Below are 22,729 nucleotides of genomic sequence, written 5' to 3'. Positions count from 1 at the left end.
TAAAGCCAAACCTTATGACAGATATCTGTCTCTCAAGAGATCAGGAGGCCCGACCCAGGTTAGAGCTGGAGTAGAAGAATTACCCGGTTAGAAGAAAGTCAAGGGAAAAGCAAAGGAGACAGAATGAACTAGAAGAGTAGAGATCATGAGCCAGTCTTCCAAGGAACTATCCTGGTTGTTCAAAACCAGGAAGAGCAGGGAAATGCTGGGCTTTTTGCTCAGAGCCTGTGAGGAGCTACAAGAACCTCTCCATCAAAAGCTGAGTGGTCCGTACAAAGGGTCACGCACACCCTCAGCCTCTGGTCTCCCCACCGGAGGTGAGGAGGGCTGGCTTGTACCATCTGCGGAGCCTCCCTGCAGCCTCCTCCTCCATCATGGGCCTCCCACCCTCCGAGGCCTCCGGGGTCTGTTTGCCTGAAGCTGGGTCCTGGAGAGATGGTGGGCATCCTGTCCTCCCTCCAGGAACTCTGGGCTCCTTCACCAACACTCAGCAGCCCCTCCCTGGTGACAGCTCCAGGATGGTGGCACCATCTGCCCATCCAGCCTTTCCACCTTCCCCGTCCGGCCCTCTGCTAGTCACCACTTCTTGTCTGGGGACTTCCACTTTTGGATCAATGCTCTACTGAGGTGCCTGACCCAGACCTGAGCTCAAGAAAAGATTGGGTCCCATTTGGGTTCATCCTCAAGGGCACTCTCTGAGGTGTCCTCTGATGAGGAATCTGCCAGAATCCTGCCTGGGCAACTGTTCTCTACCAACATGCTGCAGACATGAATAGAACATGTCACAGATGCTCAGCCTTAGAAGAGATCATGCTCTGTCCCACGCCTCTATCTGCCTCTCTCCCTCTCCTCCTTCTTCTCCCTCCCCTCCTTCTTCTCCCTCCCCTCCTGCTCTCTCTCTCACTTCTTCCAGAACCTACTTTCCCAGGGTGGTGGGAGAAAATATGGGCTCAAGGGAAATGTTTGTGTACTCACCAGTCATCCCATCCTTTACTCACAAAGTCAGGATTCTGACTCACAGAGCCACTAAGCATGCTGTTCACTGAAGCACAGCACCAGGAGGGGCCGGCTCGCGTGCTCACTGTGGGTGTCCAGGGACATCTAAGCAGAGCTCAGGAAAGCTGTCTAGGCTCGAATCTGAGACAGGCGGTGGGTTTTGCCTTGTTTGTTTGTTTTTTTCAATTTTTTTTATTTTTTGAGAACTTTTATTGAGATATAATTGACATACAATAAACTGCATATATGTAAAGTGCACAATTTGATATTTTTTTCTTATTAGTAATGTATATATGGCAATCCCAATCTCCCAATTCATCCCAACCCAAACCCCCCCAACTTTCCCCCCTTAGTGTCCATATGTCTGTTCTCTACATCTGTGTCTCTATTTCTGCCTTGCAAACCAGTTGATCTACCATCTTTCTATATTCTGCATATATGCATTAATATACGATATTTGTTTTTCTCTTTATGACTTACTTCACTCTGTATGACAGTTTCTAGGTCCATCCATGTCTCTACAAATGTTCCAATTTCATTCCCTTTTACAGCTACTATTCCATTGTATATACGTACCACATCTTCTTTATCCATTCATCTGTTGATGGGCATTTAGGTTGCTTCTATGCCCTGGCTACTGTAAATAGTGCTGCAATGAACATTGGGGTGCATGTGGTTTTGCTGTGTAACTGGATGAAATAGCTGAGGGTGAGTGTAAAAAAGAAAGAGAAGAGAGCTAAGGACACAACAGAAGCTGGTGAGAGGAGACAGAGAAAGAGAAATTGGAGATCCAGGAAAACCAGGGACATGTGTGGTGTCAGAGAATTTAAGGGAAGAGGGGGATTTTTCTCTCACTAGGGAAAAAGAGGCCAAAAGAATCAAATCTGCTGAGAAAATGCACACTGGCTCTACAGATGGGCCTTTGATACATCACTGAGAGCAGTGTCGGTCCAGTGTTTGATGGACAAGCCAAAGAGGGGTGAGTTCAGGCGTGAACACCAGGGAGGAAAGTGGTGGAGAGGGCAAGTCAGAAAACGCCTTCCAGAAGGTGTGAGAAACAGAGTGGCAGGGCATGTGGAGGCAGGAGGGAGGCTTTTATTTTTTGAATGAATGAGACTTGATTGTGTTAAATGCAGATGGAAAATAAACTAGCCTGGGGAGAAGGGCTAGAGGCCTGGGAGAGAGGAGACATTGAAGGGGATGAGTACAAGGTGAAGTCAGGGGTGCCGGTGTAGGGGGTAGACAAGAGGAGATCACAGACACAACTTCCACTGTGACCCAGAGAAGGATCAAAGGGTGCAAACAAATAAAGGAAGGTTTGGCGACCAGGAAGGGGAAGAGGCTGCTTCTGATGGTTTCTATTTTTCTTTTCTTTTTCTGAATAGGAGGGTCCTCATCTTTGGGACACAGGCTAGTTTAAGGCAGAGGAAGCATCGTAAGTTGACAGGCTGAGTCCCTGGACAACCGTCTTCCAGGGTAGGTAGTCATCCCTGCGCACGCATCTGATATGGCCTATGAAACAGCTGCTTGTTTGCCTCAAAAGAGACTCGCTTCACACCCAGAGTGATGAAAAGATGCTCTCAGGCTACCAGCTCACAGTGGCCAAAACGCAAGGCTCTGAGGAGACACATGACCATGGGGGTGTTTGTGCAGCCCTGGGCCCGTGCAGCCACCCACCATCCGTCAGACTCCTGGGACCCTCCTGAAAATACCTGTCGTGGTCCATTTGGACAGCTATGATGCAATGCCAGAGACTGGGTAGCTTATAAACAACAGACATTTATTTCCCACAGTTCTGAAGGCTGGAAGTCCACATCAGGGCGCCAGCCTGGTCGGGTTAGGGCCATTTTCTGGTTTTCTTATTGTATCCTCACATCGTGGAAGGGGCTGGGGAGCTCTCTGAGGTCTCCTTTATAAGGGCTCCACCCCCACGACATTAGGGGCCACTTCCCAAAGGTCCCATCTACTAAACACAGTCACACTGAGGATTAGGCTTCCACATAGGATTTCGGGGGGACACATTAAGACTATAACAAAGCTCTAAATCCTTTTTCACACAGCGTAGGTACCTCCCTAACAGTGGCCATCACAGTCCCCCACAGGTCATAACTTACATTCAGTATCCTTTCCTGTAGGTTCCTGAATACTCAGAATCCTAAGTTATTGATCCTTGCTTCCTTATTCAAAATTGCTCTCTGCATGAAACTGATCAGTTTCTGGCTACATTCCACAGTCCTGAGACCGACATTTTGGCTCAGCCACCACTCAGCAATGACCCCCAGAAAGCCCCTCCTCTGGCACTGCTTCACATAAGAGAGTTTTAACAAGATGATGTCCGGAGACTTACAAGCCACCCCTGCCCCACTCCCAGCAGCCAGAGCAGAAAGGAGAATTCCAGATCTCCAACCCTTTCTGGCACAGCTGCCTGCGGACCGAAAGAGAATTGCTGGGGGTTTGTAAAGTCCCAAACCCACAGCTTTCATTGTTCAGCAGGCAATCCCCTCGCCGTCCCCCTTATTTATTCAACACTGGCGAGTACTACAAAGACATGGGCCGAATTCCAACCATGTCATCACTGGAGAAAGAATAAAATGCCTGACCGACTGTAAAGGCTATAACTGTCACAGAGATAAAGGCCAGTCTCTGAGCCTCTCCAATAATTCTGAGAAAGCTTGGTTTGCTTGTGGCAGAAACTGTGACAGCATTTCCTGTCTCAAAGCCCCCGTTCGCTCTTCTGTAGAGCAAAATGGGCAAGAGACACAAGGCAGCAGACTGTGCTGCCAGTTGGAGGGCCCCGAATTGGGCTGAAAGAGCCCCATACCTGCATATACCCGTGTGGACCACACCCTGAGGGCCCATGTGGTCTCACTCAGCAAACATCTGGAGGAGGGAGAGTCCAGCTGGTTTGTCATCAAAAGCACGATCCCTTATGGGAGGCGAGTCTGGGGGAGAAAGGTTCATGTATATGTATGGCTGACTCCCTTTGCTGTGCACCTGAAACGATCACCACAGTGTTCATCGGCTACACTCCAACATAAAATAAAAAGTTAAAAAAAAAAAAGAACCATCCCTCACCTCAAGGGCTCTTTCACTTTTTTATCTCATTTAATCCTCAAAACTAGCCTGTGAGGGCCTAAAACAGGTATTCTTATTCCCATTTTAGAGATGAGAAAACTGAGACCCAGGTTGTGGAGCATGCTTGACTCGTAAGTGGCAGAATCACTCAGGTCTTCTGACTCCTAGGTCACTTTTTCTTTCTGTGAAAGTGCACTGTATCCCCTTTTTAGAGAGTGGTTATTGCATTGAAAGTTTAAAACAGACTCTGAAGACACCATAATTTCTGCATCCTCTCAAGCCCACTTGGCAACAAAGCATCAGAAAGCATCTCCTCAATTTTAAGATGTAAGAACCACTCCTTAGAGTGAGCTTTGACCAAGTCACAACACATTCTTGCTACCCAATCAAAATCAGAGGGTGAAGAAAGCTCTCGCAGAATCTCTGCTCTATCGACCAACTGCAACTCCAAACCAGCCCTTCATAGGGTAGCGTCTACATGGCATCAAGGGCAGACAGAGGTTCCTTCAGTGCTTTCTCTGCAGAACAGGGAGATTGCCTTTCCTCCTGATGGGCTGGGCCTGCTCTCTCCTGGATTACCTTGAGGGGTTGGTTACAGCACAGGACAGAACTAGAGACTGTCCAGGCCAGAGCAGATCCAGTGAGCAGGTCCCGGAAAGAACAGTGCTGGGAGTTTTGAGACCACCTCATGGGCCTTTGGGTTACTTTCAGGGTAGGTCTGAATAGATCTGGTCCAAACTGCCGCTTCCCATTGGAGCCCACGTATATGACTTCACATGAACTTACCATCACCAAGAACGTGCTTTGATTGCTAGGCTATCTCATGGCTGTGGTCATTCTGACTCTTTAACTGTAGGAAGTGGGAAGTGACATGAAGGCAGGGAGGTGGGCAATCGGTTTCCCAGAGCAATAACCTCCCATTTCTTAGCCCTTCACCCTCTGCAGAAGTCCTCCTTCCCTCTCGGGTACGTAACATCCTTCCAGGATCAGTGAGGAGCGAACATCACCTGTGAGCGGTCAGAGCCTTTCACTTACAGCCCCCTGTTTACGAAATCATCACGGATGACTCAGCTTCGTTTGAAGACTGTGTGACCTAGTAGGGATAAGACTTAGCACACCCTTGGCACCCACAGACATCAGTTCCGGGAACACGAGTGAGCCCCTCTGGCTCCACATACCTGATATGGTCATGCTTGAACTTGCACTTCAACATTTATTCTCTAGGCATTGGCTCCAAGTTGACAAGCAGAGAAACCTTAGAGCCCTCAGGCCTTTCACCATTTTCCTGGGTCACACGAGAGTCACCAGACTATTTGTGGCTCCATCACCAGGACGATCACAGTTCACTCTACTTGGGTCTCCCCAAGTAGGTAGTGTCTGGAAGCAGGAGCCTTCATCCTCCATCTCATTCACACAAGATAGTTCAAAGCACATTTTTTATTTATTTATTTATTTATTTATTTTTATTTTTGGCTATGTTCTGTCTTTGTTGCTGCACATGGGCTTTCTCTAGTTGTGGCAAGCGGGGGCTACTCTTCGTTGAGGTGCACGGGCTTCTCATTGTGGTGGCTCCTTCCTCTCCCCACCCTCCCTGCCTTGTTCTCATTCCTCAGCAGTCCTGATTCCTCCCTGGTCTCCATTTCCAGGTCATCCCCCCCCGTCTGCCCTCTGCACTGTGGCCCTCTTTCTAAAACACAACTCTGACCACACTATCCTCTTATGAAAATCCTTCACTGGTTGCACAGTGCCCTCAAGTCAATGTCTAAACTCTTTGGCTTGGAAAGTAAAACCTTTTAGGACCCAGCCACCTGTCCAGCCTGTCCATTTTGCCTCCGCACCTCTCACAGATGGTCCACGGCTCAGTCACCTCAGCCACCCATGGTCCCAGGAAAGCCCAAAACTCTTTCCCACCAGGCGATTTTGTACACACTTTTTCCTTTGTCTGTAACACCTATGTGGTAAACCCTACTCATCCTTAATCTTGTTCAAATGTCACCTCCTCCAGGAAGCCCTCCATCGCTCTTCCTTTCACTCCTTCCCAGGCATATTTCCGTACATCCTCCTCAATCTTCCCAGAGCATCCGATGAATTCCTCTACTCACCACTGGCATGATCACTCAGCTGTATACCCCTGCACCCCAAATAGGCTGCACATGCCTCAGATGGTGCCTTATTGATCTTTGCATGGTGCTTGGCAAAAAAAGGTTTCTTTAATAAACATTGACTGCTTGGCTGATTAGTTAATTAAGTATAAAACGAGGTCCCCTGTGAAGAAACCACAGGCCAGATGGGAAGGAAAGCCAATCATGGGTGAGGTGATGGAAGATACTCATGCCAAGAGTAAGCATATTTTCCTGACCACAGAGGACTGTAGAAACTTGGTGGAGGAAGATACTGAGAGAGCTTGAAGGGCTGGAGCAGCAGGAGTTTTCCAGGATGGGAAGCAGGTTAACCGATACACAAGCCAGGGCTGGGGCTCCACCTACACCTGGTTTATTTCCAGCAGCAGCAACATTTGAGCAAGAATTTGGAGCCAATGGGCACCCAGGGTCCCTTCCATGTAATTAGCATGTCTCTGGGGGAGGCCTGAATCCCACAGTCTGGAATGAAGACAAAGAGGACCTGTTCCAGTTATGCTAATTGCTGCCTCTCTCTCACAAAGGATGGGGCTGTGAGAGATTCCAGGAGGCAGCCTTGCAGAGGGGGAATTCCTGGGCTCCTGCAGGGGAATTCCTGGGCTCTGGCAGCCTGGCCCGCACCCAGGGAGGGGTTCTGCCAGCCCTCGCCAGGGAAAGCCGGGGGCAGAGCCGCATTCGTCTGCCCCACAGGCTGTCTCTGAGAGGTGTGATTTGAAGACCAGGCAGCTTCCTATTCATGCACCCTAAAGCTTAAAACTGCACTTTAGAAACATTGCTTTCTCCTGAAAGCCACTTTTTTTTTAAGAACTTTTATTGAGACACAATTGACATACAATAAATTGCATATATGTAAAGTGTACAATTTGATATTTTTTTTCTTATTAGTAACGTATATATGGCAATCCCAATCTCCCAATTCATCCTACCTCAACCCCCCCACCCCACTTTCCCCCCTTGGGGTCCATATGTCTGTTCTCTACACCTGTGTCTCTATTTCTGTCTTGCAAACCAGTTGATTTGTACCATTTTTCTATATTCCGCATGTATGTGTTAATATACCATATATGTTTTTCTGACTCTTAAATGCAAATGACCTAAGGAAGTAGTGCATTAAGTTCCTAACACCTTTGTATAAATGGGTGGGTGTGCAGCCTTCCCCAAAGGGTATGGGGACCTGGGAAGGTAGATGCCCAAGCTGTAGAGGGGATGCCGTGAAGACAGGACACTCTGGATCACAAAGCCACACCTGCTGCAAAAGTACCGCCACCACTGACCATTGTCGTCCAGCGGCCCATTTCCGAGCTGGCCTTTCCTTCTGCCACCGTCTTGGCCTGAAGACCTCCTTAGTCCTCAGGGGCACACACCAGCCCCGACTCCAACACCTCTGTCTCCACGGCTTCCTCTGCTCAGAATCAGGGGCCCCTTGAGCCACCAGCACCTCTGTGTTTGCAGCCCTCAGCTCCCCTATTGAAGTGCGGGTCCAGACTTTTGTAGGAAGCGTTTGTGGGGGGTGAGAGCACTTGCTGTGGATCTGCAGTGGTTCTCTGAATCCAGCCTGCAGCAGAATTACTGCGAAGGCTTGTTGAAACAGATCACCGACAGAGTCTCTGTATGTCTGAGGTAAAGCCTGAGAATTTGTATCTTTCACGAGTTCCCAGGTGATGCTGATGCAAGCCCAGAGAACACACTCTGAGAACCACAGCTGTATACCTTGCGACTCAAACTGCAGTCTGCAGACCACTATCCCTGGCATCATCTGAGAGCTGGTTAGAAGAGCTGAGCCAGAAGCTGCATTTTAACAAGGTCCTGGGTGACTTGTATGCACAATAAATTTTGAGATCCCTTCTCCAAAGAAGTGTTTCTCAAAGTGTGGTACAGACCACCTGCATCAGCGTCACCGAGGAGTTTGTTAATAACAAGGGCTCCCCTATGTTCACTGCAGCACTATTTACAATAGCCAAGACATGGAAACAACCTAAATGTCCATCAACAGATGAATGGATAAAGAAGATGTGGTGTGTATATGTGTGTGTATATATATATATATACACACACAATGGAATACTACTCAGCCATAAAAAAGAATGAAATAATGCCATTTGCAGCAACACAGATGGACCTGGAGACGATTATACTAAGTGAAGTCAGAAGGAGAAAGACAAATACCATGTGATATCACTTATATGTGGAATCTAAAATATGACACAAATGAACTTTTCTATGAAATAAAAATGGACTCAGGGACTTCCTTGGTTGCGCAGCGGTTAAGAATCCGCCTGCCAATGCAGGGGAAACAGCTTTGATCCCTGCTCCAGGAAGATCCCACATGCCGCAGAGCAACTAAGCTCAACTCGAGAGCCCGTGAGCCACAACTACTGAGCCTGAGTGCCACCACTACTGAAGCCTACACACCTAGAGCCTGAGCTCTGCAACAAGAGAAGCCACTGCAATGAGAAGCCCGCTCACCGCAACAAAGAGTAGCCCCGGCTCACCGCAACTAGAGGAAGCCCATGCACAGCAACAGATCCAACACAGCCAATAAAAAAATAAAAATAAATAAAAATAATTAAAAAGAAAAAGAAACAGACTCACAGACATAAAGAACACCGACTTGTGGTTGCCAAGAGGAAGAGGAGGTAGAGGAGGGATGGATTGGGAATCTGGGATTAGCAGATGCAAACTATTACACAGAGAATGGATAAACAGCAAGGTCCTACTGTATAGCATGGGAAATATATTCAATATCCTGTGATAAACCATAGTGGAAAAGAATACAAAAATGTATACATATGTATAACTGAATTGCTTTACTGTATACCAGAAACTAACACATTATAAATCACCTATACTTCAATAAGAAAAAAAAAAGTTCTCAGTGCCCCCTGCCTCCTCTCGGCCTCCTGGTGATCTCTGTGACCTTAACATTTAGGAACTTGTGCTTTAGTCTCCGCTGTGGCTATTTGTTAGAATTCCCTGAGAAGCTTATCCAGGCTACACCCCCAGAACAATCAAATCAGATCTGGGGGCTGGAGACCCAGACACGGGCATTTTTAAAGTCCCCCAGGTCATGGCAATGTGCATTTGAAGCTGGGAACTTCTGTTCAACACTATCCCTTCTCAACAGCTAATATTGGAGCAAGTACCCCAGGTTAACTTACACAGAGATTCTCAAATTTGGCTGCAAATCAGAATCCCCAGGAAGCTTTTAACTTCTTAGTTTTGAGATGAAATTCACATAACACAAAATACATCATTTGACCATTTTAAAGTGGACGAGTCAATGGCTTTTAGAACATTTTAGAACATTTTTCACAATGTGCAACTATCACCACCATATAGTTCCAAAACATTACCATCACCCTGAAAAGAAAGCCCATGCCTCCCAATTCCTCCCTCCCCCAGCCCCTGGCAACCACTCGTCTACTTTCTGTCTCTATGGATTTACCTGTTCTGGACATTTTATGTAAATGGAATCATACAATATGTGGCCTTTAGTTTTTTTCACTTACAATATTTTTGAGGTTTATCTATGCGTGTATCATTCCTTTTTATGGCAAATAATATTTCATCATATAGATATACCACATTTTATTTATCTATTCATCCGTTGCTGGACATTTGGGTTGTTTCCACCTTGGGGCTAACAGGGATAATGCTGCCAGGTCCATTCATGTACAAGTTTTTGTGAGAACATATGTCTTCAGTTCTCTTGGGTTCATACCTAGGAATGAAGTTGCTTGATCATATAGTAACTCCATGTTTAACTTTTTGAGGAACTGCCAAACTGTGTTCCAAAGCAGCTGCACCATTTTACATTCCCATCAGCAGTGTATGTCTGTTCTGATTTCTCTGCATCCTCATCAACACTTCTTTTTTTTCTTTTTTTTATTACAGCCACCTTACTAGGTGTGAAGTGGTTTCTCATTGTGGCTTTGATTTGCCTTTCCCTAATGACTAGTGATTTCGCACACCTCTTCGTGTCCATATTGGCCATTTGTATGTCATCTTTGGAGAAACGTCTGTCCAGATCTTTTGCCCATTTTTCAGTTGGTTGATTTGTCTTTTTATTGTTGAGTTGTAAGACCTGGGCATTGGTTATTTCTTAAATTCCCCTAATCTGCAGTTAGGGTGGAAAAGCACTGGTTTACGCCACCTGGCCAAGCAGGAACAGAGATACCATGTAAGAGTTCTCAGAGTTCGTGACCTTATCTGACCACCTTCAGGGCTGCGTCTGCTCATCAAGATGGAAATGGAGGTGAATAAGACACAGCTATTGCTGTGTGAAAGCTCTCAGTGTAATAGAGATGCTGGCCCCTAAACAATTACAACACAATGTCTTAGGTGCTCTAATGAAAGGATGTACACTATGTCAAGGGGACTCCAAGAAAGAGTAACATTACAGCGTGCATACATTGTGTGTGCATTAGTATTGCTGAATGTAGGGGAGTGGTCACTAAGAACCCTCCAAAGGGTTCTTTTGAACCTTTTGAAAGGTGGTCCTTACTAGCCATGTTAGCTCCCCACGGTAGCTTGATAGAAATGCAGAAGCTTGGGCCTCATCCTAGACCTACTGAATTAAAGTCAAATTTAACAATAGTCTCAGGGGCTTCATGTGTCCATTAAAGTTGGAGATACACTGATCTAACTGAAACGTTTCCTAGCTCCAAATCCTAAGACTTAAGCCAAACTCCTTTCTCCTTCTCCTCACTGACTAGGCATTAACAAAGAGGCAGGAATTTTGGTGTTTGTTTATTCAGTTATTGAATTCCCACTGGCTTCAGCCTCTGATGTGTCCAGTCCAGGCCACTTCCTTAACCCCTTGCACTAGCACTCAGCTCTGGTCCCAGGACTATGCCAAGAGGTGCAAACAAAACAGGCTTCTCGGACTTCTGAGATGGTGCAGTGGTTAAGAATCTGCCTGCCAGTGTGGGACATGGGTTTGATCCCTGCTCCAGGAAGATCCCATATGCCACGGAGCAACTAAGCCCATGAGCCACAGCTATTGAAGCCTGTGTGCCGCAGCTACTGAAGCCTGCATGCCTAGAGCCTGTGCTCCGCAACAAGAGAAGTCACCGCAATGAGGAGCCCTCATACCACAATGAAGAGCAGCCCCTGTTCGCCGCAACTAGGGAAAACCCATGTGCAGCAATGAAGATCCAATGCAGCCAATCAATCAATCAATCAATTTATAAAAAAAAAAAAGGCTTCTCATTGACAACACCCTAAATCTCACTAATGGTCTCTCCTTACTCATTTTTTTTTGGGGGGGGGTACACCAAGTTCAATCATCTGTTTTTACATACATATCCCCGTATTTCTGCCCACCCTCGACTCCCACCCCCACCCTCCCTCGAGTCCCCCCCACCCTCCCCGTCCCAGTCCTAAGGCATCTTCCATCCTTGAGTTGAACTCCCTTTGTTATACAACAACTTCCCACTGGCTATCTATTTTACAGTTGGCAGTATATATATGTCTGTGCTACTCTCTCACTTCATCTCAGCTTCCCCTTCACCCCCCGCCCCCTCCCGTACCTCGAGTTCTCCAGTCCATTCTCTGCACCTGAGTCCTTGTTCTTGTCACTGAGTTCATCAGTACCATTTTTAGATTCCGTATATGTGAGTTAGCATACAATATTTGTCTTTGTCTTTCCGGCTTACTTCACTCTGTATGACAGACTCTAGGTCTATCCACCTCATGACATATAGCTCCATCTCATCCCTTTTTATAGCTGAGTAATATTCCATTGTATATATATGCCACATCTTCTGTATCCATTCATTTGTTGATGGGCATTTAGGTTGCTTCCATGTCCTGGTTATTGTAAATAGTGCTGCAATAAACATTATGCTACATGTTTCTTTTGGGATTATGGTTTTCTTTGGGTATATGCCCAGGAGTGGGATGACTGGATCATATGGTAGTTCTATGTGTAGTTTTTTAAGGAACCTCCAAATTGTTTTCCATAGTGGCTGTACCAACTCACATTCCCACCAACAGTGCAGGAGGGTTCCCTTTTCTCCACACCCTCTCCAACATTTGTGGTTTCCAGATTTTGTGATGATGGCCATTCTGATCGGTGTGAGGTGATACCTCATTGTGGCTTTGACTTGCATTTCTCTGATGAGTAGTGATGTTGAGCATCTTTTCATGTATTTGTTGGCCATCTGTATGTCTTCTTTGGAGGAATGTCTATTTAGGTCTTCCACCCATTTGTGGATTGGGTTATTTGTTTGGTATTAAGCTTCATGAGCTGCTTGTATATTTTGGAGGTTAATCCTTTCTCCGTTGTTTCATAGGCAACTCTTTTTTCCCATTCTGAGGGTTGCCTTCTAGTCTTGTTTATGGTTTCTTTTGCTGTGCAAAAGCTTTTAAGTTTCATGAGGTCCCATTTGTTTATTCTTGATTTTATTTCCCTGATTCTAGGAGGTGGGTCAAAAAGAATCTTGCTTTGATGTATGTCATAGAGTGTTTTGCCTATGTTTTCCTCTAGGAGTTTTATAGTGTCTGGCCTTACATGTAGGTCTTTAATCCATTTGGAGTTTATCACTAATGGTCTCTCCTTACTTGTTTTTAACCATTTTATTGAGATACAGTTAACATATCACACAACTCACCCACTGAAAGCATACAATTCAGTGATTTTAATGTATTCCCAAAGTTGCAAAACCATTAGCACATCAATTTTAGAACATTTTCGTTACCTCAGAAAGAAACCCTGTACCACCCCCTCATCGCCAAGTTCCTCAGCCCAAGGCAACCAATAATCAACTTTCTGTTTCTATAGATTTGTCTATTCTGGACATTTCCATATAGATTCTATTCTGTTCCATACAGATGGATTCGTATAAATGTGGTCTTTGGGGCTGACTTCTTTATTTTGGCGTAATGTTTTCAAAATTCATCCCTACTGTGGTGTGTATCAGGCCTTAATTCCTCTTTATGACCAAACGATATTCCATTGCATGGATATCCACTTTTTATTCAACCATCCTTCAGTTGACAGACATTTAGATTGCTTCCACTTTGGGCTATTATGGATGATGCTGCTATGACCACTTGTGTACAAAAAAAAATTGCACTTTGCTTTCTGAAAGGGCTGGAAAAAAATAAGAATCCTGCTGGTCACCCCAACATTTTGAGTGGAAAGAAGCTGATACAAGGAAAGAAAACATCAGGGTACATTCCTTTGGATTGTTTACTAGAGTCAAAAACCTCAAGTTAGGTGCCACTGAGCTGTGAGATCTTGGGTGATTTAATTTCTCTTTCCTAAGGAAATTGGAAGACCATTAAATCAATATTAGAGTAACAACTTGTTATGCATGAGAGACTTATTCCAGAACAAGGTAAGGGAAAATTGACATCATGATGGATAACACAGTAGAATTCAGATGTTACTTTCACAGCCAGAGGTTCCAAACCTTCCCGCCTACATCTGCGGTGGCCAGAGCCACTGCACCAGCATCTTCTCCTGGCCTTCATGACATGCCTTCACAGTGTTAGCTGATTTATATCTTCATGGAATTTGTTCAAACCCACCAGTAGGTGTTGGGAAGGTATGTACACATCTGCAGGGTGGGCTGGTCCAACTTCCACCAGGAAGTTCAAACTCAGCCAGCACCAGCTGAGCATTCTTCCAGAGTCTCTCATTCGTGGAATAATCTGCACATCTTTAGAGCTCAGGTGAATCTTGTGAATACCAGGCAATCGCCCTTCCTGCTTTTCACAGATTAGGACAGGCTCCTAGACACCTCTAGGCTGGCTTAAATCCTAGACAGAATATTCATCTTTTGTGTTTCCTTTCTTCCAATAATTACCAGCCTTCTGATGAGCACATCACAGCAGGTGTAGGCTTTCCCCAAGTCATCCTTCCTTGCCAGTCACCCTCTGGTCATCTTTTCCCATTTCTCCTCGTTATTCCCACACACCCAGACTCACCTGTACACAACCTTTCAGCTTATCTTTTCCTACATGTTGACCTTGGCTTGGGCCCGTAAGATTTGTACCATTGTGGACTGAATTCTTGGCAGAATACTAATTCCTTGATAGAAAACTCCCTAAATGACTATATAAAATTATAGTTTTAAAAAATATTCAGTTCAGGGAATTACCTGGTGGTCCAGTGGTTCTAAAACTCAGCGCTTTCCCTGTCAAGGGCCCGGGTTCAATCCCTGGTCAGGGAACTAAGATCCTGCAAGTTGCATGGCGAGGCCAAAAACAAAAAAACAAATAATAAAAAATAAAAAAATTTTCAGTTCAATGCCTATTCAACCAAATTCCATGGACTTCAGCCTCAATAAAATATGTAGATGATTACAGACAGTAAATAAAATGAAGAGAATAGTTGTTGGTTATTTACCATATTGTACAAATCCTGGGGCACACTTCCTTGAAGATGATCTTCCTATAATCCAAACGTCCTTCAGATTAAGGTAGATAGATGCAGGATGTCCTCTGATTTCCTGCGGCTGTTGGCATTCTGAGGGGGAGGAGGGGGTGTCTCTTGGGAGGAAGCCACCCAAGAAAGTAGGAAACACCAGGTCCCCTCAGCTCCTGTTCTCCTGGCAGAGAGCAGGGTCCCTGCACCCCTGTTGCAGAACAGGTGCGGCCCAGCCAGATGGAGGAGGACCAGGTGGAGCCAGCACTCCCAGGCAGGCTGCCAACCCTGAGCAGAGCCAAGGAGCAGGCCGTAATGAATGAAGCCAGGAGACAGAATGTGAGACTTCTCCAGCATGTCCACGGGTGTGGTCTGTGACACAGGAAAGAGCGGCAGGGCCTGGGATCCAGCCTTCAGCACCGCCAGCTCCCTGGCGATGTTGTTTGAGGCCGCCTCTCAGGGACCGAACTGCTTGTATTTGTAAGGGATACACTGATGGGCTGATGGGGAAGACATACCTCCCAACTCAGGTGAGCTCAGGTGAGCACAGAGCTGCCCCCTACTGCCCCAGAAGGAGGAAGGGGGTGCTGCTGCAGGACTTTGTCTGCTGAGGGCAGTACCCAGGCTGGGTGCTGCGCCCTTGTCAACCTGTCCTTCTCAGCCCGAACCTTTCTGCTCAGTAAATGTTGGAGAAATATTTTAAATGTGAGTCTGAACCTATGCTCTGCAGTTCATTATTCTGCCTACCTCCATACTCAATAGAACCGAGTGATTAAAAACAGCAGATTTAGAGTCAGAGACCTGGGCTCAAATCCTAACCGCCTCTTGCTGTTCTGACTTGTGAAAAATTCAGCCTCTCCAAGCCTCGGGTTCCACATTTGAAATTTAAAAAAAGGAAAACTCATCTCATAGCAGCAGAATGAGGATTAAATGAAGTAGGGCTGGGAAGGGGCTGGTGTCACAGTGGGTCTCTATTCTTCCAGAACCCTCTGGGCCTGCCTCTCTGAGTGAGAGCTGGAGTGTCCAGGCCTCCCTTGCAGCCCGTCCTCCACTGTAGCCCCTGTCCCCCAGCTGCTTCTCTCTTCGGGGAGGGTCCCCTCCCACTGGGCGAGGTGGTTCTGCTGGTAAAACATCTCTGGGACATTCTTCAGGAAAGTGCATAATTCTGATATCCCACCAAGTTTGGAAATCTTGGCAACTGCCAACCTCCCACTCACTGGAGCACCACAGAGATTGTTTCTTCATTTTTCATTTTCCTATGAGAAAGATTTTGAAATGGGTGTTCCTTCAGAGAAAACAGGTAGCCCCCACCTCATAATAGATGAACATCCAAATTTATACAGAGGAAAAACAGACCCGTAAGAGGAGTCTCCTGGAAGGTCAGTTCTTCTAGTGCTATTTTAAGGGAAGGAAATAATATAGGCTTTAGCGTCTGTAGACCCAAGTTTAATTTCAAGTTCATCCACTTACTGAGAGGTCCGGTACCAGCCACTGACCTCTTTGAACTTCAGTTTTCTCCCCTGCCATATATTGTCGTAAAGGGTAAATGAGGGAACACAGATATAAGGACTTTATAATATCATTTATTAGTTATTATTACATAACTAAATTTACATAAATAGATCTGTTGTGTAATGTGAAACATTTATATGGGCTAACCCAAGGTTGTCTTATTTGTTTGTTTGTTTGTTTGTTTGTTTGTTTGGGGGGTTTTTGTTTGTGTGTGGGGGGTGGTTTTTTTTGGCTGCATTGGGTCTTTATTGCACATGGGCTTTCTCCAGTTGCGGAGAGTGGGGGCTACTCTTCATTGAGGTGTGCCGGTTCTCATTGCAGTGGCTTCTCTTGTTGCAGAACACAGGCTCTAGGAGCATGGGCTTCAGTAGCTGTGACACATGGGCTCAATAGTTGTGACTTACAGGCTCTAGAGCACAGGCTCAGTAGTTGGGGCACACAAGCTTAATTGCTCTGCTGTATGTGGGATCTTCCCAGCCCAGGGATTGAACCCGTGTCCCCAGCATTGGCAGGTGGATTCTTAACCACTGTGTCACCAGGGAAGCCCCCCCAAGATTGTTTTTAAAGGCCCTATTCTAACTGTTTTTAAATGTGGGGTGATTCTGGGAGGAATCAGAGTAGGACAGGGTTTATATAAAATGGAAGGCTGAAGGCTGGCTAATATCTGTAGCAAACGGCAATGAGGAAATCCATTCGTGAGGCTCCTGGTTGCCCACCTATCAGTTCTGATCGCTCTGGATTTCATTAGCATCAATAAGTGACCAAAAATACGTTTGAGTATCACGATGTTTAACTTTATAGTGGTTTTTGGTACTATTTCCTCCTACTTCCCATCTCACACTCACATACCCGTCAAACAAGAGCTGAGAAAAGTCTTCAACTTCCATCAGCACCCCTCCGGCTGTGAAGCCCTGTTCCCAGTGAGCAAGCTTCTCCACTCAGCTTCACTTGGCCTCCTGCTTTCAAAGGATGAAAAGTCTTCTTTCCCTCTCTCTCTCCCATGTTTCATCCGTGTCCCTGCCACACTGAGGAAGCAGAAGCCTGCCAGGTGCTTCTTCCGCCTCCCGAAGTCAGGGTGATGTGTGAAGGGGAAGCCCCTCTGAGTGAGGGATGTGATTTTGACCATAAGGCAACAGTCATAAGAGGCCAGTGGTCACTGGCTTCCTGTTTTCACCACATCTCACCTCTGGGCCCCCTGGGCTGACCCTGGGTCTCTTTCTCCCCTCCTTTAAGCCCTTGCATGAATTGGAAGCTGATTAGGAAATTCTCTTCTGTCTTCACTTGGATTCCCTGGGAGACAGACTGTCTGAGATGGAGTTTTGAGGGCGGGACTTCTACTGGGAGGAGGTGAACTGTGATGTCACAAAGGCCCTGGCTGATCCCACCAGGAGCTGTGCAGCTCCTACAGTCCTCCAGAGCTGTCCTGTCTTTAGGCAAGGAGGTCATTGGTTGTGAGCTGCCTCTGGGGAGGGGCTGTGACAATTAGCCCCTCCATTGACTGAGGGTAATTCCTGGAGAGAGGCTCAGGTGAGAGCCCTCTACTGCCAACGCTCCCAGCAACCAGGGAGGTGAGGGCCTCAGTTCTGAAGGGAGCTTTTTGGTGGCCCTCCACACATCCACTACACCATCGGCATGGTATCTTGGCATTTTTTAATGTTCACATTTTTAAGTTTAAAAATAAAACTGCCATTGTAAATAAGTAATTGTGTGTTTGCTTAAAATTGTTCTATCCTAAAATAAGTTGTATATGTTTGGAAAGAGCAAGTCATAGGTCCCTGAATAAATAATTTTGTCAGCAGAAAACTAAGCTGTAAAATACCCCATTTCGTGTAAAAAGCATTACAATTCAAATGAAGAACTGATGAAGATGGATTGAAAAACTCCACATCAAGAAATCAATTATCCTCAGATCTGTAAATACAATGCATTTCCTACCAAAATCTCAGCAGATTTTTGTAGAAATTGACATTCATATGAAAATGAAAATGACCTAGAATGGCTAAAACAATTTCAGAAAGAATCAAAATTAGAAAACTGTCAGTGCCCAAGTTCAAGACTTGTCATAAAGCTGCAGTAATCAAGGAAGAGTGTTATTGACATCAAAATAGACAAATAGATCAATGAAACAAAGTCTAGAAACAAAGCCGCACATATGTTCTAAAAAATGGATTTTTCACAAAGGTGCTAAGGCAATTCTGTGCAGAAAGGATAGTATTTTCAACAAATGCTGAGGGAACAAACATCTGTGTGAAAAAAAAAACTTTGATCAATAACTCACACAGTGTACAAAAATTTAATTTAAAATGTCTATAAACCTAAATATAAAACCTAAAATTATAAAACTTCCAAAGAAGACAAAAGAGAAAATCTTTGTAACCTTGGGTCAGGTAAATATTTCTTACAGATGATACTAAAACCAGCATCCATAAAAAAAACTGAGGGACGTCCTTGGTGGCACAGTGGTTAAGAATCTGCCTGCCAATGCAGGGGACATGGGTTAGAGCCCTGGTCTGGGAAGTTCCCACATGTTGTGCAGCAACTAAGCTTGTGAGCCACAACTACTGAGCCTCAGCAAAGTGTAGTCCCTATTCGCCGCAACTAGAGAACTAAGCCCAAATGGCAACAAAGACCTAACGCAGCCAATTTAAAAAAATTAATCAATTGGTTTTTAAAAACGCACAATCTAAAAGTTGAGAATTGAGAATCCCTGGTGGCGCAGTGGTTAAGAATCCACCTGCCAATGCAACAGACACGGGTTGGAACCCTGGTCCAGGAAGATCCCACATGCTGTGGAGCAGCTAAGCTCGTGAGCCACAACTACTGAGCCCACGTGCTGCAACGACTGAAGTCCATGCACCTAGAGCCCATGCTCTGCAACAAGAGAAGCCACCGCACTGAGAAGCCCGAGCACCACAACAAAGAGTATCCCCTGCTCACTGCAACTAGAGAAAACCCACGCAGAGCAATGAAGACACAATGCAGCCAAAAATAAATAAATAAATAAATAATTTTTAAAAAAATTTTAAAATAAAAAAAGCTTGAGAATTGTGTTTTATTTGGCGGAATCTCTGAGGGGTTAAACCCAGTAGACAACCTCTCAGATAGCTCCAGGGGACTTCTCTGAAGGGGTAAGGAAGGACCCAGGATATATAGGAGTTTGCAACAAAAACCAGGTAGTCAGAACATCAAAAGATTACTGTTAATTAAAGAAAACCAGACATCTCAAATTAATGAATTTAGCTCTTTTCTAGGTATGGGAAGATGCAAGAGTCTGGACTCATTGAAATCATTCCTTCAATATGTACCTGAACTATCTAGGGCCAGTATCCTGTTCTTTCCCATCCTGAGTCCCCTCAGGGTGCACTGTTGGGGTGACTGCAGTGGCTGAGGGCTTTTGTCTCCATCCTGAGTTCCCTTAGGAGGCACCGTAGGAGCAGCAGTAGTGGCTGCTGGCTTGATGGCCAAAGCATCCTCTGTTTGCTGATCTGGCAGGCAACTTTTTTTCCCCTTTTATTCTTCTAATTAATCTTTAATTCTTTGGTTTAAGATCAATGTGAATTTTTTTTATTTTATTGAAGTAGAGTTGATTTATAATGTGTTTAATTGCTGCCATACAGCAATGTGACTCAGTTATACACATATATTCTTTTTCATATTATTTTCCATTATGGTATATCTCAAGGTATTGAATATAGTTCTTTGTGCTATACAGTAGGACCTTGTTTATCCATCCTGTATGTAATAGTTCAGGCAATGTTTTTCATTCACATAATGAAGAAGCTTGCCTTGAGGGAGGGAAAGATGGCAGCAGTGCTGTTGGGGTCACCAAGAAAATGAACTTCAGGGTTTGTGAAACCACATTGCTGAGGGTTTCTTTTTTTTAAATAATTTTTATTGGAGTATAGTTGATTTACAATGTTGTGTTAGCTTCAGCTGTACAGAAAAATGAATCAGTTATACATATACATATATCCACCGTTTTTTAGATTCTTTTCCCATATAGGCCATTACAGAGTACTGAGTAGAGTTCCCTGTGCTACACAGTAGGTTATCATTAGTTATCTATTTTATAGATAGTGTGTATATGGGGTTTCTTTCTGATCGGCCAAAAAGAAGCCTGCGTACAGAGTTTGGAATGGATGTGTTTGTCTAAAAAAGGACACAGCACCCACAGCAGGAATGATATCTCTGACAGAAGAAAGAAAATGAGTTGAGGTCATGATGGAATATGTTCCTTCCCAGGGACTGGTTGAAGCTCTGGCTTCACAACAAATCCCACTGAAGTTGTCTCGGGATAATGACCAGGGCAGGAGCAAAGAGATGTTTACTTTTAAAGTGTACTCTTAGCTTCTCCATTCCAGGGAGATAATCCCACCCTCTGCTCCTGGCCTCAATGCTTTCAAGTTTGTATGTGTCATCTAACTCTGATCATCTACCTCCTGTGAAACTACAAACAAAGCTGAGTGTAAATCCCTTTGGGCTGAGATCATTCGTGCTGGTCCAGATAACTCTGCTCCTTGCTGCCACAGCTGACCTCTGGACCTAAGCCCTTGCCTGCTGAGACCTGTCCTAGCTTCCAGACTCTTCCAGCAGCCCTTTCCCACCACAACACACACATGCACTGCTATGATATAAGGAAAGTCAAGGTACACACTCTTGTTAACCACAGACAAATGACTTGAATCCAAGTTTATATTTGTTTTACTCTTACTCCTTTCATTTGCTTATTAAGCTTTTTTTTAAAGAGAGACCATTTCCAATTTATAGAAAATTCCCATAGTTGGAAAAGACAGCTTTGATACCTCTCTCCCCCTCTCAAGGCAACTACTGCTGCCATGGAAACCACTGGGGAGGAAGGGGACAGAAAACCAAATGCTAGTGCTTTGAGGATGTACCGAATCAGGAGGGAAGGAATGAAATCAACAGTGGAAATGCAGCAATATTTTAGGGGACTTGGTTACAGAAAGATTACCAAGCAGGACTAGTCTATTTGTAAGGTCACCAACCTGACCCAATGTTTTCCTACCCTAACAGTAAACTTTCCTTTTGATTTGCTCAGCCTCCTCAATGCAAAGATTAATTTGAATTAACAAGCATCTTTTTTTAACAATGGCAATAACTCTGGACTGGTTAGAAGTCTACTAGACATTGATACACACGCAGGACTGAGTTCAGTTCAAAGTTTCCAACGAATCCCTCACAGGGGTCAGCTATTCTGAATAAACAAAAGCCTGGGTTGAAGGAGTAGGAAGTCAAGTAAGTTCGGAAAATGGGGTGCTTGAGAGTTATGGGAGGGGAAGTGCTCAGAGCAACAACAGAATGTGTAATAGGAGCCAGGAAAGGAGGCACTGGAGGGGAAAAGTGGGCAGAAAAGGAAAGTACACCTGACAGCCAGCAACAGAGAAACCACTAAGTAAAGGATGACCATCCACCCATTGTATGAAAATGTCTGCAGTCATTTCAAAAATGATCATTAAGCTCTATTGCAATAAGAAAAATACTCCTGTTATAATGTACAGTGAAGAAAGCAAGAGACATAAGAAAGAAATGTCAGAGACTAACAAACACCAATTTCATCTATTTCAATATTTTAACTAGGTTTGGCCTTTGAAAGAGTTGGTCTTCTTTTTCTTCTCCTTTTTACATGCTGATTCCCGAGACTCAGAATCCAAGCGAGTTCCATTACTATCCTATTTCAGCTACGTGGTACCTGTGGTCTAGCAAATACTGGAAATATAACTACGGTTTATAGTGCTGTTCCTATAGAGGAAAGCTTGAACATTCTCAACATTGAATTTAAAAATGAAGGTTTATTCATAAATTGGAGACTGCCTATAAATATAACTCACAGCATTTTGCCGATTTATATTGTTCTTTTAATAAGGACTCTCTTCTTTAAGACAAGGCAGAGTTAATCAGATTGTCTGCTCTGTCTCACCACCCCATTGCCCCCAGCCCCCTCTAGGGCCCTCGCATTCCCCTCTAGCAACCGTGGCACCTGTGTTCAGCGTCTGCACGGCCTGCCCTGCAAATCCAACAGCCTTTGTAAGAAACCTGCCCAGAGAAAAGCAACCACTGAAACAGTTTGTACAGTAAATTAGGAATTGCTCTGCTTATGCCTAAAATCATTCAAGGTCATTGACAGAGGAAAACAAGCCAGGAAAAGGCTATGTCAAAGAATTTAGTTTCTATTTTAATGATTTCAATTTATTTTATTTTGGACCCCAGCTTCAAAGAGTTGAATTATCCACTCTCCTCAGTTCATGGCATTCTATCATCATGAAAGTCTCCCTTGTTTTATTGTTTTCCCCCACTCTCCACTTAATCCCAATTTCCATTTCCTTCCTTCCGCCCTGGGCACCTACTCTAACACATTCAGTACATATTCTTATAAAATATATAGTGTTATTTTGAATGTCTGCATGTTCATGTATATAACATTTTTGTACTATACACATCATTTTACTGCTTACTCTTTTCTTTTTCTTTTTTTTTTGGCCACGCCGTACAGCTTGTGGGATTTTAGTTCCCTGACCAGGGATTGACCCGGGCCCTAGGCAGTGAGAGTGTGGAGTCCTAACCACTGGACCACCAGGGAATTCCCCACATGGCTTACTTTTTCATTTAACAGTTT

At 44.8% G+C, this 22,729-nt stretch overlaps 1 protein-coding gene across 4 annotated transcripts in view; it reads right to left on the bottom strand.

The window, feature by feature from the left end:
- Positions 1 to 15,738: 15,738 nt before the first annotated feature.
- LIPG (lipase G, endothelial type) overlaps positions 15,739 to 22,729 on the bottom strand; it is a 34,249-nt gene continuing 27,258 nt past the window's right edge. For 3 of the 4 annotated variants that reach the window (XM_057700670.1, XM_057700669.1, XM_057700673.1), the window contains one exon: positions 15,746 to 15,839. In XM_057700670.1, the coding sequence (XP_057556653.1) occupies positions 15,797 to 15,839 (43 nt within the window). In that variant the 3' untranslated portion in view covers positions 15,746 to 15,796. Of the gene's footprint in view, positions 15,840 to 22,729 lie in introns of all 4 variants that reach the window. The other variant, XM_057700672.1, reaches the window with a different exon arrangement.

This window comes from Hippopotamus amphibius, chromosome 11, assembly GCF_030028045.1.
Source record: "Hippopotamus amphibius kiboko isolate mHipAmp2 chromosome 11, mHipAmp2.hap2, whole genome shotgun sequence".
NCBI lineage: Eukaryota > Metazoa > Chordata > Mammalia > Artiodactyla > Hippopotamidae > Hippopotamus > Hippopotamus amphibius.
The sequence above is the reverse complement of the archived record's forward strand: the minus strand, read 5'-3'. Positions and strand labels throughout refer to the sequence as shown.